The following is a 17670-nucleotide window of genomic DNA, read 5'->3' on the forward strand; positions in this document are numbered from 1 at the left end:
TCACAGGTCGCACGATCTATTTGCCAGTATGAATACCCGATGTCATTCACCATTTAAACACATATGGTGTTTCTACTTTTAAGATCTCTTTTCATCATATGCGAGTGGGAGAATATTGGGTTGGGTACCGGGTCTGCCCATGATGGGCGAGATCTGGACTCGGCCCACCTTTTGATGAGGGGGCGGTTTCGAAACCGCCCACCTCCCCATCTTCTCTTCTTATTTCTCTTTTACATAAAAAGAAATATATCACAAAAGAAGAAAGAGAAGAGGGTACTGGAGCACTGTGTGAGAGAGAGATATATCACAACAGAGAGGAAAAAGTGTGCTCAATGAGACAGAGGGAGATCTTGTGCAAGTGAGTGCACATTTTGAAAAGGAAGAAGAAGAAGATGGTGATGCCATCTTTGTGGTGACAGTGCATCGTGGATCACTTGGATTCACCGTTCTCTCCAAGTGAGAGAACGCATCTGTTGAGCAAGACGAGCATCAACGATCGATTTTTTCGCTTCCGCTACAAAGAGGTATTTATTTATTTTATCCTTCAAAACATCAATTTTCGCAAAGGACATAACAGCTAGAGGAAAATATTTGTTTTTCCTTTATGAAATATAAGCTTTGGAATTTCAATCTTTTTCATGGAATTTTCGAATAGACAAGCCAAGGTCAAACTAATTTTATATTGGAAAACTGTAAAACAATCGCCAACATAATCTACAGTAACAAGCATACAGTTATCAGAAGAGAACTGGACCTGAAGCCAGCAAAATCTGGTGATGAGTACACGTCGACGAAATGTGGAAGGTCGTCCACCAAGTAATGCACATGTCATGATACTTGACAAACAAGAAAAAAAATGGTTTATGTTTTGGCCCCCCATTAAAAGTTTCTGGGTCGGTCCCTGCTAGCAGGGAGGCAGGACCATTAAGTGACCCTGTTCTCGGTGAGGGTTTTCCTCTGTCATAAAAACAATTGTGTCAATTTCTGATTCTTTAGATCTCAATCGTGAATCTAAAGATCTAATGAATGAAGATGAATGCACCTCTGACCCTTCTCTTTTTCCCCACATTGAGCTAGAGATCCATGTCTCTCTTAGAATGTGAAAATCTGAAAATATACATTTTCGTTGCAGTTCAGATCCATTGCTTGTTTTACATAGGTTCTCAACGTGGGGCCCACAGAATAGAGAATATACATTTGATAGATCCAAGATATTTAATCTAAAATACGTGAAGAAAGGAAGACCATGTGTGCAAAAGAGTAAAATACTCAATGAACATACTGCAAGTCATCTAAGAACCAGTCTACTAGTTTTCTTCTTTTGTTAAAATGAATCATGTATGATAGATCCAATCCTATTTGTGTGTGCTATTCAATTTGTTTCATTAAACATGTTTATGTCATAGGGACATGCCCCAAAGGAGTTTGGTGCAGTGGGATGGGGCCCATGCTGCTAGGCAGGCAGTCTGGGTTCAAATCCTATGGGTGTCACTTCTTGCACAAGCCAAAGAGTGCCAACTCCCTGGGGGCATTTATGCTGCCAGGACAGTGATTGTAAGCACAGCAGGCAGACCCAACACGGGTAGGTCTTTGATCCTAGAGGTGGCTTCTTCGTGTAAATATAAAAAAAATGTCATAGGGACATGCATATTTTTGGTGACATGAGTAGGAATGACTGGACATGTTTATGCAGTTATGCTGGCATGGACATCAATACATACAAACACTATTTTAATGTTTTTAAAATTTTAATTGTTTTTAGATATATATGCATTTTATTTTAAAGTGCCAAAAATAGTCTTTTATTGATTGAAATAAATTTTTAAAAAAATCCGTGTCATGGTGTCTTATTTTTATAAAATGGTGATAATTTTTTCTGGTCATGTCTGTCCATTCTTCATGTTCACAATCAAGATCTTATTATTAGTTGGCATATTCTTTTTGCCCCAAGTCTGAATGTCAAAAATAATCCTACGGCTAGCATGATTGAAGATAAGGCTGAACCAATCAAGGCAATATAAGGAAGGCAAGCATGAATCAATAACCTGCAGAGAAGACAAATGGATGTGTTGAACATGATTTGTTTGCTAGGATCAGCCTTGGGTCAGATGTAAAAACTAGATTTTTTGAGTAATAGATTTTTTGACACATTGTTGACCGTTCATTTTTTAATCCCTTAAAAACCTAATTACTTGTCATAATCACATGATGCAAAACAAGTTTCCCTATTAAACAAACCATGTAGATCACAATTGTGACATTTGATCTAAAAAAATTAATTTCTTTTATGAAAAAAAAGTGAATTTTAGTTCTTACCTTCATTAGTAGTCAATATTTTACCCTATCCAAACTTGCGACTCAATAAGGGAATCATGCCCTAAAAAAGGGCAATTTACATAAAGCCTCAAACATATTAGTTATTTATGTAAAAACCCAGTGTTTGAATTACTACATTGGACCACCTGATTTATCTAAATAGCGTAAATAACATTTTTATTTTCCTTTTCATATAACAACGCATCTTATGATTTTTTGTTGAACAAATGAGGGCAATCTTGATTACTAGGTTTGACAAACCAAAGTCAACTGAATGTAGGGGTGCAAACAGACCGGATATGAGTTTGGATCTTGTTAAATCCGAATATGAATTCAAAATATAAACAACATATCTGAATTTGAATTTAGTTTCTGCCAATACTGTATCCAACAAAAAACAATAAAAAAAGCTCTTTACATGTAAAAAAAAACCAACTAGATGGGTTTTGATCTGAACCCAAACTGAAACACAATCTAAATTCAAAAGAATTTTGATTTCATCCACATTCTGATCTTACTCTAAAGGTCTGAATATAGAAGCTACAAATCATATTTGAATTGGATATCCCCCTAATCTAGGGGTGTAACCAGGTTTGGTTAGGGTTGGATCCTATCAGACCCTATTCTGAATCGAGTCTACAAACCCCACCCAATCTAATTCGGGTATGGTTAGAAATTGTAGACCATATAGGTCAACAGGTTCGGGTATGTTCAATAGACCCTTTTTTAACCGTCTAATAATTAGACTCAGACCTTACTCATTTTGGTTCGGGTTCGGGGAATTGGGTATGACTGAAAAAAGAATATACCCATATGGTTTAACAAGTTTGGGTTTCAATTTAGGTCATGATACGATTGATATTTTATACCTACCCACCAATCCAAAAATATGTAAATTAATGGAATCATTAAGAAGATTATATGTTAACAAATGATAAGTTTATTAACTATTCTAAATAATGACAAAATCAAAATATAAAATAATTATTTTGACACCAACCAATCATTTCAAGTTGAAATAAAAAGACGTCAATAATATATCATATTCAAAATGTATCGGCTCGTTTCACGTATAAAACAGGTTTGGTTGTGAATCAGATTTGGGTTCGGGATGGTTCAAGAATAAAACAGGTTCAGGTACATAACCGGGTCGGTTCAACTTTACATTATGGAGAACCATTCGAGTCAACTATAAAAATGGGTCGGGTCTAAACAGGTTTGGGTCTTTATTTACAATGCTCAAGACCAGACCCATTTTCAATAGGATTGTATATTTGGACCAGACTCGAACACATGTGTACACTAAAATTGGGTTGGGCTGGGTATAATCCGTTTGGGACGTCAGGTTGGGTCAGGTATGGGTTAGCCTTTCTTTTGCAGTTTCCAGTAAAAAGAGTCTCATATCAGAAAAAAACAGTAATTTGAAACTCATTTTTAAAATTAGGGCAAAAAGTTGGCACTAAATAAAAATTTCTCAATAGGAAAACACAAAAAAAAATCTTGAGAAAAGTAAAACCCAGATTGGGATATGAATCCATCCTCACTTTTCATTGTCCCAAGGTATTTTCTCTCTCTCTCTCTCTCTGTCTGTAGATTTCGATCACCATCGTTTGGTTGCTCCGCTGAATCCAGGCGACCACCATCTCTCTCTCTCTAGATTTCGATCACCATCGTTTCGTTGCTCCGCTGAATCTAAGCGACCACACCTGCGCTCTCTCTCTAGATTTCGATCACCATCGTTTCGTTGCTCCGCTGAATCGAGGCGACTACCAACCACTCCCTCAAGAGAGGAAAGAAAACAGGTATCACCCACATTCCTCTTCTTCCAGTTTAACCCCTTGGACCAATTGGGTCCTCCCCCCTCTCTCTCTCTTTTCTTTTTTTGTTCACAAACGGAACGATGTGGGTGTTTATGAGTTGCCTTTCGTCTGTGTGAGCCATTGCTTGATCCGTGGATTGCTAATGTCAAAAATTGACAAATAATGGTTACATTGAATCTCTAGAGAAACCACAAATAAATCTATTATTAAGACGATATACCAAAGTGCAAAGAAACTCTCCAATAGTGGATTTTAGTCCTAAAGGTTTAGGGTTCTGCTGGGCGATCACAAGAGGGATTGGACTGAAGCTATTGCTTTCATGGCATCTAATGATAATGTGAGCAAAAGAGCACTGTCTATCTTAGGAAGCTTGTTTCTCGTGAAGTTGCTTTATAAGCTGAAGGCTAAGTGCTTCTGAAATTCGGTCCCTTTATCATGGGAAGTGCGCTTTCAAGAACATTAGATATCACTATAATTTTCACTGAGTTGAACTTTCACTAAAAAAATATTCATTTACACAACTAGAAAATTGTGATTCTCATAATAACAGCTCCATAGTTAACTTATTTTAATTAGATTGAACAATAAATCTTAAATGGTAAAACATTTTCTATAATCCCTTAAAATGTGAAATGTTTTCAATTTTTATTAGACTCATATAGCATAACAACTTTGTTTCTGTTTAAACATTTTCTAAAATCCCTTAAAATGTAGAATGCTTTCGATCTTTATCTGACTCACATAGCATATGCTATCAATTTTTACTCTTTTTATTTATGCATTCTAAAGAACTATGCAACTCGTTTCTTAAATGGTTTCTAGTCACCACCTTCTTTCTCGGTTTTGTTTCATGCATCCCTTTTCAATTCTGTTTCCTTCTTTGGCAGCTTTAGTTGTATACATTGAGTTCTATGTAACATGGGTACTTCTAGAAGGATGCCCATACCAATGTGGATGCTGGTATTTGTACCGGTAATTCATGGGCATGTGTCAGGTTAGTTTCAAACCTGACCCGATTTAGACTTGACACAATTCACTATTTTGTCAGATCATTTCACCCATTCTTGCTGTGACCCTAGATCAAATGAGCAACTGAAACTAAGGAGCAACACTTCCCATTGTTCTACAGTTCCTCAAACTATTCTCAACTAGAAATGTTCATCCATTAGTCACAACCAACCAAGATACATAACACTTGGCCAAATCAAAACCTAAAATTTAGAAATCAGTACCAAAATTGCATGCCCTTTTATTTTTCCCTTCTGTGTGCGAGAGAAGCATAAACTCTATAATGAAAGAGGGAGGTGAAACTGATGGAGGAAAGGCAAACCCATTTGAAGGATATTGTAACAAAGTTGACAGCCTATCTTTAGTGCTTGTGGATGAAAGCATGTGATGAGAAGTTTGTGGATCAGATAGTGTATCATTCTGTTGGGTGCGATGCTTGCTGAAATTTGCTTTTGTTCTAAATCAATATGACCTGTTGCCTTTTGCAGATACACTAATGATGGATGCAGAAGGCTTGAAGTTTGGAAGAGGTATGGTAGACAATATGCACGTTAAGGGTATTGTGTTACGGACATCTTTAAATATGAACTTAGGCTCTCTTGTTTTTTCGGTAAATGTATATATCCATATTTCAGAGTTACAATATTTATATGATGCATGCATTTCAATAAATAAGGCCCTGCTCTAGTGGGTAGATGTTGTCCTCCTATGTGAGAGGAGGTAGGTTTGTGTTTCATCCCCTCATGCAAATTATGTCAAGAAATTTAATTTGTTAAACAGAACACTGGTAGCTCAAGCTTGTTTTAGGCTGCACTGAGCCGAGCTTGGATGGCCCAGGCTCAGACTTCGCTCAGCTCATGTACAGCCCTACTATTATGGCAGCCTGGCAATTTCCTTAGAGTTTTTATAGGCAATTTGTTTCTCTTAGGAAAGAATAATGGGAAGCCTTAGCAAATTTAATGGGAAAATTAATTGGGATTTGGGTAAACTGAACTTTTAATAGTGAACATTGCAAGGATATATCACAAAATATCGTAATAGTGCATGAAAAATTCAAATCTAACGTTGAATTTCCTACAATAAGTTATCCTTAATAAAGGTTTTAGAATTTCTATGTATCGGCCATAATAATGACTAGGACTCATGATGACGTGAAACTTTTATTGATAATATGGAATAATACAAGAAATGTTAATATTTTCCATGCAAGAAGTTTGAAGTGTAGCATTATTACACATGGTGGAAGAGTTTTAGTTTGTAAAGATAATGAAAGAAAGGAATTGCAGCAACCCATAGACACCTGGTAACAATTTAACTGTCTGCCTTCCAGCGCAAGGTTAACATCATGTATGCCAATTTTCCATTTCATATCCATCTAGATGATATATGAACATGCAATTTGCAACATTTTAATCCAAACTGTTGATGCACTAGAAAATCTATTTCACTAACTATCACAGGTCTTTGTACTCCAAGAGATCAATCCCTTAATGGAATCATCTTATTATGTCACAGTTGTTCTATAAAGCATTGCTTCTCATTCCTGGATGATTAGAATATTGCTCAATATTCTTATCCTGCCTGCTTGTACGAGCGAATCTCAGCATATGAAAACTTATGTAATATGCACTTATTTACTGGCTTCAAGATTTAGTGTGAGAGTATTGAAAAGGGATGCTACTAGATGCACTTCATTGTCCTTTTGCCATTTATCTTTACCTGATCCAAGCCATAAGGCTGGCTTCCCATAGGAACGAAGAACCATTCAACTACATTACCATTATGACATGCAATACAACCTCTGTGATTCCTTTCTACTTTTTCTGGAAAAACTACTAGCAAGTGATCCGCGAGTTTGTTTTCTCTGTGATTTGTTCTACTACCTCGCCCTATAATAGCTAGTGATATTCTCATAATCATTTCAGAACAAGGAAATGGAAACGGGCACATCTTTTGTGAGCTAGTCCAATCATTCCAAAAAGGGCAACCATAATTCATCATCATCTCTCAAGCTGCATTTGGAAGTACCGATTTTATTTGCTATTGAAAACCACTTCCTTTGCTTGCCGGTATGGACGATTCAGCTGTATATATCGTGCATGATTACCTGTGGAGAACAAATAATCTCTGTTGTATGGTGAATAGACCAGCATCTTTCTATTTGGGGAACTTTGTTATCAGATTAGTGAATCATCTGTCTTCTGCATATGCTTTTAAGGAATTTAGGACCATAGATGATAGATACAAAAAATGTTTTCCCTTTTTTATGTCCATGTTTGCAATCTAAGACCTGAATTTCTGTTTCTCCAAGAGGACCTTGAGTTGGGCAGTGGAGGATATAAAAGTTTGTGCCTTCACCAAGATCTGCATACACGTGAGAGAGGAAGAGATGAAGAAGATAAGAAGGTGTGCAGCCAAGAATCCCACGATTTTCCCTTGTGGGTTCTGTTTTCATTAATCAACATATAAACATTGTATTACGGTATGAAAAAAGACTGATTTACCCTTAAAACTTTCAGCATATTACATTACAATACAAAATACAACATCTGACCACTCTACCCTTACATACAAACACAGTATTTTTAACAGCCTCCCTCAAGTTGTACATGTCTTCTTGATCATGGATAACTTGCCTTTAAGAAACCAAAATTGCTCCTTCAATAATCCTTTCATGAATATATCAACCACCTGATTTTCTGAACCAACAAACCTTCCATATATCTCCTGATCTTCTATTTTCTCCCTTATAAAATGTTGGCTCATCTGAATATGTTTGGTCTTGCCATGATAAATTGGATTCATGGATATTCTGATGGCATTTTGGTTGTCGCAATATATTATGCTTTGTCTTAAGACGTCTAGTAGATGCCTAATCCACGTTACTTCTTATGCTAAGGCTGTATTCAACTTCCGCACTTATCTTGCAACAGTTTTTTGTTTCTTACTGCTCCAAGATGTAAGATTCTTATCAAATAATACACAGTATCCCGATACATACCTTTAGATATCGGGATCACCAGCCCAATCAGCAGCTGTGAAACCAACTGCAACCAGATGGTTATTGTTCTCTTTGATGTACTTCAACCCAACATTCATGGTACCCTTGATATATCTTAGGATACACTTTCACTGTTTCTAGGTGAATTTCTCTATAATCATGCATATATTATGATACTTGACTGCATAGGAGATGTCTGGATGTGTAAATGTTAAATAATGAAGTTCTCCCACTATGCTTTTGTACTGGAAACTCCCAATTCTTTCATCTGGAAACACATCTGCATATAATTTTTCAAGAGATTTATATGCTCTACAGAAGTCATTGTGATGACAATGTCATCGACATATATCAATAAAATGGTAATGCCATGACTCCCAATGCTAGTGAATAAGGAGTAGTCCACTTGACTTCGTTGAAAACCATATGCCTGAATCTCATTTGAAAATCTTTGAAACCAAGCACTAGAGGCCTTTTCAAACCATATAGTCATTCTTTACATCCATTCAATAATTCTTGTTAGCTTGAGCATAGGAAATAGGCTCTTGCTCACGTTGAATCTCATTGAAGAAAGCATGATATTTCAGCTTAAAGGTATCATATGAAACCCACCTATCAATTGGATTCTTTATTCTGGTTGACATTTGAAGAAGTGATTCTTGGGGCTGTAAGGCAGTGGTGGCAGCTTTGTCTATTTGATTCTGTGGCTGTACAATATGTCCAGCTTCATCAGTTTGATAATCACTCAGCTGTTCACCTGCATCAACTCTACCAGGCTGATTTATTCTTCTTTGGTAAGTCTGGCCTTAATACCTGTCCGCACTCCACACTCCGCACTCCGCACTTTGTTCACTCGTGTTGATTAACTCCTGCTGCTGTGCATTTCTACTCTGCCGAATCAAACTGCTAACATTTGTATTTTCTGCAAAGGGCTGAACATAGTCATCTGTCATGAAACTGTGCGGATTCCAATGCACTCTATGATGATCTCTAAGACTCAAAATATTATATACATTTAAACAACAAACTTAAGAATTAAAAGACATAAAAATATAAATAAATAATTTTATTCATAATGGACATTAAAAGAAATACAAAATAGAATTACATCAATGCAATCAAAGAAAAATAATACACAACCCTAATATTGTTAAATCATATGTATAAGACTATAATACCTGATAGGGGTATTATAGTTTTTCACATTGTTTATTAAACAATGTTTTTCTTTTTTTATTTTCTTTTTCCTTTTTCTTTTTTCTTTCTTTTCTTTTTTTGTTTTTGGATTCACCCCAAAAGGGGGGCCCACAATAGAGTCGTTGGGGGCTCCCAACGACTTTTTGGGAGCCCCCCCTTTTGGCTCCTTTTTCAGCCCTCTCTCTTTGTATAAATAGGGCTGAGACCCTTTGTATTCCTTAAGCATTTTATGCTCACTCTTTCAATAAAAGAGTCTTTTTATTTTAGTTGTGTTTTTTATAAAGCTTGTGTTTGTGTTGTCTCATAGTAGACTTGTGTATTGCTCCCTTTTGATATTTCTCCGTTGTTGGTGATTGTGAATGTATTTTTGCATTCTTTATATTTCCGTATACTTCATTACATGGTATCAGAGCCACTCGACTTTTGTAAGGTGAAGTTGTAACTCTCTCTTCTTTATTCTCATATTACCTTATTGGAAACAAAGGAAGTCAAGATCGACCTATCATTCAAGCTAAATGACAAAAATTACATGATGTGGGCATCCACATTTGTAAATAACCTCAAAGGAAAAAAACTCTGGGGTTATGTAATGGGGTCCGTTCCAGAACCTCAACTTGAGCTCATCAAGATTGAATGAGGTCAAGAAAAAGCTCTTAAGGGAGATGCTCACCTCAAAGCTATTGAAGATCATCAAAGAAAAATAGAAGATTGGGAGAGCAACCATGCAAAAATCCTAGCATGGTTTATGAACAATGTAGAACTCAAGGTATGTGCAAATATTGCCAAATTTCGCTGAGTCAATGAGGTTTGGTTTTTTATGAAGGGTATGTATACCCAAAAAGATCTTGCAAGAGCCTATTTCTTACAAGAAAATATTAGAACTTCTAAGGGGACATGAGCATTCAAGATTACTATAGTGCTCTAAACCCTTTGTGGGATGAGTTGGCTCCTTTAGAGCCAAAATGGGTATCTACGGAGGATGTTGAACTAAGGCAAAAACAAATGGAACAAGATCGATTGTTTCAATTTTTGTTCGATCTACGTCCCGAATTTGAGCAAGTTAGGTCTTCATTCCTCCATAGATCTATTTTTTCTCCTATTGAAGATGCCATAGCCGAAATTACTCAAGAAGAAACTAGGCTTGGCATGAGTAAAAGCATTGATGAAGTGTTTGCCGTATCCAAACCCTGCAACAATGTCAAAACATACAAACCACCTCACTTTGGAAACAAGGCAACTATGGTGGAGGAAGAAAAATTATTGTATGCCATCATTGCCATGAGTCGGGTCACATTAAACCCGTTTGCCCGAAACTAAATGGGACATTCAAGCTTAAGGTGGCTTCTCTTGAAGAATCCACTACCAAAGAAGATGAAGGCAAGAGCCTATGTCACAAGGATTCAACTCGCAGGGTGCCACACCCGCATCGACGCGGGTGCAGCACCGGGTGCGTTCACCGCACCCAGGGTCATTTCGGTCCATTTTTTTGGATTTTTTTTTAAATTGTGCCCTATGAAATGGGTTTCGGAATTTAAAAAAAAAACTTGGGGGGGGGGGGGCTGCCCCCCTATAACCCCCCGCTAAGGGCGGCCCCCTTGGATCGCGGACCGCGCAGCAGGACCCGCGCCGGTGGAACCCCCGACCCCCCTTCTATATATATATATATTTATTTATTTATTTATTTTTCATTTTTGCCCCTGTCGCACCTCCGCACCCAAGATTTTTTAAAGTGTCGCACTCGCACCCATGTGACATAGGCAAGAGCAGAGACCTCAAAGAAATGCTTGGTCAAATTTCTATGGCTCTTCAACAAATTCTCAAAGTTACTTCCTCCACATCGGGTGTGGCCATTGCATCTACTTCACCTCCCGGTACGTACTCTTGGATCTTAGACTCCGGAGCCTCATTTCATATGACCCCACATGAGAATGCATTAACCGATGTATGCACCAATTCAATAGGCTCATGTGTTTCCACGGCCGATGGAACCTGTTTAAAAATCACAAGTATTGGAACTCTTGATTCTAAAAACTCTCAAAATCTTTTTGTTTCAAAGGTTAGAGTTGTTTCAAAATTAAATCTAAATCTTTTTTCAGTTTCTCAAATTGCCGACCATGGATGTGAAATATCTTTCTCATCTAATGGATGCTACGTGCAGGATCTCCAGTACGGGAAGCGGATTGGGCAATGTCATAGGAAAGGCGACCTCTACTATGTAGATTATCTAAACCTTCCTACAAATTCTTTTTGTACTTATGTCCAAGATAAAAACATTGAAACTTGGCATAAAAGACTTGGACATCTAAGTTATTCGAAAATGTATCTTTTTTCATTTGGAAACAAATTTTGTAAGGAAAAAGACATCTATTGCAAAGATTGCATTTTTTGGAAAATAAAATCTATTCCATTTCCAACTAGAACTTTTTTCTCTTCAAGACCTTTTGAATTGGTGCACTCGGGTGTATGGGTCCATTTTCAGTTATGTCTAAAAGTGGTTACTCTTATTATGTCACTTTCATCGATGACTTCAGTAGATATGTTTGGATTTATTTCCTTAGTCATAAGTCGGAAGTGTTTTCCTTCTTTAAAGAATTTCATATAAAAATACAAAATCAATTTCAAAGTAATATATCCATTCTCAGATCCGATTCTGGTGGAGAATACTTGTCTATTGAATTTCAAAATTATTTAAAGCAAAATGAAATTTGTCCTTAAAAGTCGTGTCCTAGGACTCCACAACAAAATGGACTAGCGGAAAGAAAACATAGGAATATTATTGAAACCGCTAAAACTTTACTTGTATCTAAAAACATTCCAAAAAGCTTTTGGGCCGAAGTCGTTTTAATGTCAACATATTTGATCAATAAAATGCCTTCTTCTAAACTAAAGAATGTATCTCCATATAAAAAACTTTTTAAATTTTTTCCTGACTTCAATCGTCTTCGCATCTTTGGTTGTAAATGCTCTGTTCTCTTGCATAAGAGAGACAAGTTATCTCCTAAAGCGATTGAATGCGTTTTTCTAGGTTATGGGGAAAATAAAAAAGGCTATAGATGTTTTGACTTTAAAAATAACAAACTATATGTTTCAAAAGATGTAACATTTTTGGAAGATAAGAATGGATTTAAACAATTAGATAACCAAAATGAAGTTGATCACATGTTTCTACATGACCTTATTGATGGTGTGTAATGATTCCATGAATCATCTTGAGGATATAGAGGATACATGTGATGTATCCAATATTGATATATCATCATCTAATGGTGATATCAGTAATGAAAACATTAATGTTTATACCAGAAGAGGTCAAGAAAGGCCTATTAGTGCCTTAGAGAAATTTTCTCATCTCACCGAATCTTCAGAAGAAAATCCTATTAGAAGATCTTCTAGAGAATCAATCCCACCTAATAGGTTTGTGTCATATGAGTCTCTTACTCCTAGCTATCGAGCATGTTTGATAACACTACATTCATATTATGAACTTGCTCATTATAATCAAACCAAAACTATACCACATTGGGTTGAAGCCATGCAAATTGAGTTAGATGCTTTAAAAAAGGCCAATACTTGGAAAATTGTAACCCTACCTCCTCATAAAAAGCCTATTGGATGTCGATGGGTCTTTAAGGTTAAAACCAAAAGCGATGGATTCTTAGAAAGATATAAAGTCAGATTAGTGGCTAAAGGATATGCTCAAGAATATGAAATTGACTACGAGAAAACATTTGCTCCTGTAGCCAGAATGACAAGTGTTAGAACCTTAATAGTTGTCGCATCAACCAAGAAATGACCTATATATCAATTTAATGTGAAGAATGCCTTTTTAAATGGAAATCTAATATATGGTCTTAAGCAAAGCCCCCAAGGCTTGGTGTGATCGATTTAGTGATATCATGAACAAATTGAGTTTTCGTTCCTGTTATACTGACACTGCTCTCTTTGTGAAAAATGTAGGTATGAATATTGTTATCTTGTTGCTTTATGTTGATGACATGATTATCACAGGAAATGATCAACATAGTATTGTTAATGTTATAAATATGCTAAAAGATAGTTTTGACCTGTCTGATTTAGGTTTTCTTCGGTATTTTCTTGGCATTAAGGTTGCATATTCTCTCCGAGGATATATATTGTCATGAATGAAACTTACTGTAGATATATGTGCTAAGTCTGGTATTTCAGATGATAAAAAGGTGGAAACTCCAGAAGTAATCAACGCAAAATTAAGGATGGAGGATGGGGTTCTTCTAGAATATCCCACACCGTACAAATAACTTGTTGGATCTCTCACATATCTTACCATCACCAGACCTGACATCACTCATGTTGTTTACTCTGCTAGCCAATTTCAGCATGCCCCTGCAACTGTGCATATGAGTGTTGTGTTCCGGATCATCTGATACATCAAAAATACTATAACTAAAGGGCTATTTTTATCCTTTCCTTCTTTATTAAATTTACTTGCTTATACTAATGCAGATTGGTGAGGTAATCCTAATGATAGAATCTCAACTACTGGCTTTTGTGTCTTTTTAGGAGATTCTTTAATTGTTTGGAAATGCAAGAAGCAACAAAAAGTCTCCCTATCCTCTACTGAAGATAAGTACTGGGCTATGACAACTACTACAATGAAACTTGTGTGGCTTCGAAGTCTTCTCAAAGACATGGGGGTACATCACTGGCGCATCAAAATTGTGCTGCGATAATAAAAGTGTCATTTATATTGCCAGCAATCACACATTCCATGAACGGACCAAACATATTGAAATGGACTGCCACTATGTTCGAGATGAGTATCTACGTGGAACAGTTGCATTGCCATATGTTACATCAGAATACCAACTTGCGGACTTTTTCACTAAAGTACTTCCTACGTCTTGCTTCATGTTTCTCCTCGGCAAACTTTCCGCCATCACCCCGTAAAGTTTGAGGGGAGGTGTTAAATCATATGTATAAGACTATAATACCCAATAGGGGTATTATAGTCTTTTCACATTTTTTATTAAACAAGTGTTGTTTTTCTTTTTTTTCTTTTCTTTTTATTTTTTATTTCTTTAATTTTTTGTTTTTGGGTTCACGCCGAAAGGAGCCCCCACAATAGAGTCGTTGGGCCTCCCAACGGTCACAAATGTGATCGTTGGGCCTCCCAACGACTCTTTGGGAGCCCCCCTTTTTGGCTCCTTTTTCATTCCTCTCTCTTTGTATAAATAGGGGTGAGACCCCTTGTATTCCTTAAGCATTTTATGCTCACTTTTTCAATAAAAGAATCTTTTTATTTTAGTTGTGTTTTTTATAAAGCTTCTGTTTGTGTTGTCCCACAGTGGACTTGTGTATTGCTCCCTTTTGATATTTCTCTGTTGTTGGTGATTGTGAATGCATTTTTGCATTCTTTATATTTTCGCATACTTCATTACAAATACTACCTATCACTCTCTCAACCTTACACATGCACACACCTTTATTTATAGAAGAGAAAATGAGGAAGAAGTTCTCTCAATGGCCAACAAGAAGCCTCCCAACCGCTAGAATTTTAACGTTGGGAGCTAGTCAAACAAGTTGGACTTAGTCCTTACTATATATATATGCGTATACTTGTGAACGTATACATATATATTATATACTATTATACTATATAAATATAAATATGTATATATACAAATAACAATATACATATATATCTATGTGTATACATATCTCTACAAAATGATACATTTAATCTTAACCCCCTCAAACTTACAGTGTCTCACTGTAAGTTTGCAAATACAAATAGGCAACTCATTGCATAAAATATCATTTATCTTCATCAATTTCTTTCATTCATTGCTTCCTTTAGGAGGTGCTCTATCATATGCTTTATTACACGGGGAATCTTTACTTATCATCACTCCTTGAGAACCTATAAATAGAGCTAACAAAACATTCAACTATACAAAAAAAACATATCTTAAGAAGATTTCAAATGATAATTATGTTGGTTATATATTATGGAGAGAGGATGACCAAGCACACAATATAAAAACTATTTAATTTAACACCATTTAAAGTGAACAAATCATTAATTTCAAATGCGATAAACTTTTATCATTTTAATCATACAATACATGAAAACATGCATTATTTGAAGTGAATACACATATTTATCACATAAAAAATATAATTACTAAAGAAAGAACTCACAAAAGAGTTAAAATTACAAGACAGTTTTACACTGCAAAAAACATAAAAGACAAGTGTTAAAGAAACATTAATTTTTCAAAAGATAATACAAATATACATAATAGCCACTATGGGCATACACATAAGAAATTTTACTAATGGAACGCTTAGAAAAACATATAATGAAATATGCAAAATTTTCAAAAAATAAAGTGCAAAAGCACATACAAGTCCAAGTCCAAGTATTGACAATACAAAGATACGATGGCACAATACAAGCAGAAAAGTACATAAGCACAAGTCCACTATGGGACAATACAAAGAGCCAACAAAGAGCAATATAAGCAAAGAAGAATATATATTTGTTTATTGAATATATGCTTAGAAAAAACATAACCTTATGCAAATTATGGAAGACAATTAATCATGTGATAACTCATGCAAGTAAAGCATATACAATGCAAAATGCATGAAAATATTTCAACAACCATTTCTCATAAAAGAAAAAATGAGTTTGACAAATTACGAATAGATTTAAAAAAATCTCATACATCATAATGAATGAATTTTACAAATTAAAACACTAATTTAACCACCACAAACAATCACCTCCTAAGCCTCCAAACCTCAAATATCAAGTGAATCAGCGACTAGAACATGAGCATAATCATCATGCTACTAAAGGGCCAAAGATACATACGAAGGTGTGTATAAACATCTCTTGTCTACATATAATGACATTGAAAAACAAGTGTATCAACAACTAGAATAAGAGCACAATGCCAACGAAGGGCTAAAATCACGTACGAAGGTGTAAATAAGCATCTCTTGTCTACATATAATGACACTAAAAAAACAAGTGTATCAGCGACTAGATCAAGAGTATAATGCCAATAATGAGGTAAAATACACACGAATGTATGAATAAATACCTTTTGTCTGCATATAATGATACTAAAAAAATTAAATGTATTAGCGACTAGATCAAGAGTATAATCTCAATGCCAACAAAGGACTAAAAACATCTCTTGTCTACATATAATGACACTTAGATAAGAGGCATAAAGAGAAGAAGACACACGAGGTAAGAAGGCTTGTAATGGAAACACACTAATGTTATCAATAAGAATATCAATTTTAACAATCTTTTGAAACACCATAGTTTTAAAAGTAGATAGCCATCACGGATAAACAGAGTTATAAGCATCCATAATAATAATGACCATACAACAAATGAGTGAAACATCAAACTCAGATTCAAAGATCAAACAACTGTCAGTTAGAGTCAAACCATAAGTTGACAATTTAAACTGACATAAAACGAGGTGCACAAAACTCACCCAACAAACATCTCTGAATCAACAAAAGCATATATGAATTTAGAGGCCAATCAAATATCAATCAGATCCAAGACTGGTGTCAACATGACACACAAACTTTGATAATAGCATATTAATAAGATGATTTGAGGTGCACACATAACTCACCTCAATGGCTAACCCAGACCTAACAACAAAGCCAAGAGAGATGATGCATCATATAAAATTTTATGATGGACAAATCAAAATGCCATAAAAAGGCAATACATACTCACATAATTCAATTTCCAAATAGGTGTGAGTTCATATCAAATATCCTATTTGAAAAGACAAGTTTCAAATCAAATAATAATAAAAAGGTTAGGTAAAACCATTAGTATAAAAATTAGTTCAATCATATTAACAAAAATATGTCAATGGATGCAATTGTATGCAATACAAGATGTCTCATGATAATTTTCACATTCTTGAATAAGCAAATAACAAGTCATGCCCAATATAAGCACTCTTCATCGAGGTGGTGGAATTATGAAGTTTGAGAATCCTTCAAAAGATCATAAATCCACCAATGAGAGCCAAGTGCACTAAGCACATCACATACAAAAGATCAATAAACTTCATTAAAGAGACAAAAACATATATGACTAAGAAGTTAGACCTAACTCATAAGTCTATTATGAAGCAATTGAAGACAATCAAATGGAGATTCCCAAAGAGTTATATAGATCCACGTATATCCACATATATATGATCACACTAAACAAGAGATTTTTCTCATAATGTAACATTTTTTAAAAAGCATGTAGAATATCAATACGCAAGAGAGAAATCACAAAAGATAAACACATTT

General features: G+C 35.4%; 1 protein-coding gene across 3 annotated transcripts in view; it reads left to right on the forward strand.

Moving 5' to 3' along the window:
• Window positions 1–3858: 3858 nt before the first annotated feature.
• The window catches only part of LOC149839249 (putative mediator of RNA polymerase II transcription subunit 19b), a 28935-nt gene continuing 15123 nt past the window's right edge, over window positions 3859–17670 (forward strand). For all 3 annotated transcript variants that reach the window (XR_016431473.1, XR_016431474.1, XM_090004055.1), the window contains exons 1-2: window positions 3859–4118; window positions 5633–5674. Coding sequence is in view for 1 of the 3 variants with exons in the window: in XM_090004055.1 (XP_089860181.1) it covers window positions 5641–5674 (34 nt within the window). In the remaining 2 variants the exon portion in view is untranslated. The remainder of the gene's footprint in view (window positions 4119–5632; window positions 5675–17670) is intronic.

Source organism: Nuphar pumila, chromosome 4 (assembly GCF_984573655.1).
Source record: "Nuphar pumila chromosome 4, dmNupPumi1.hap1.1, whole genome shotgun sequence".
In the NCBI taxonomy this organism is placed as follows: Eukaryota; Viridiplantae; Streptophyta; class Magnoliopsida; order Nymphaeales; family Nymphaeaceae; genus Nuphar; species Nuphar pumila.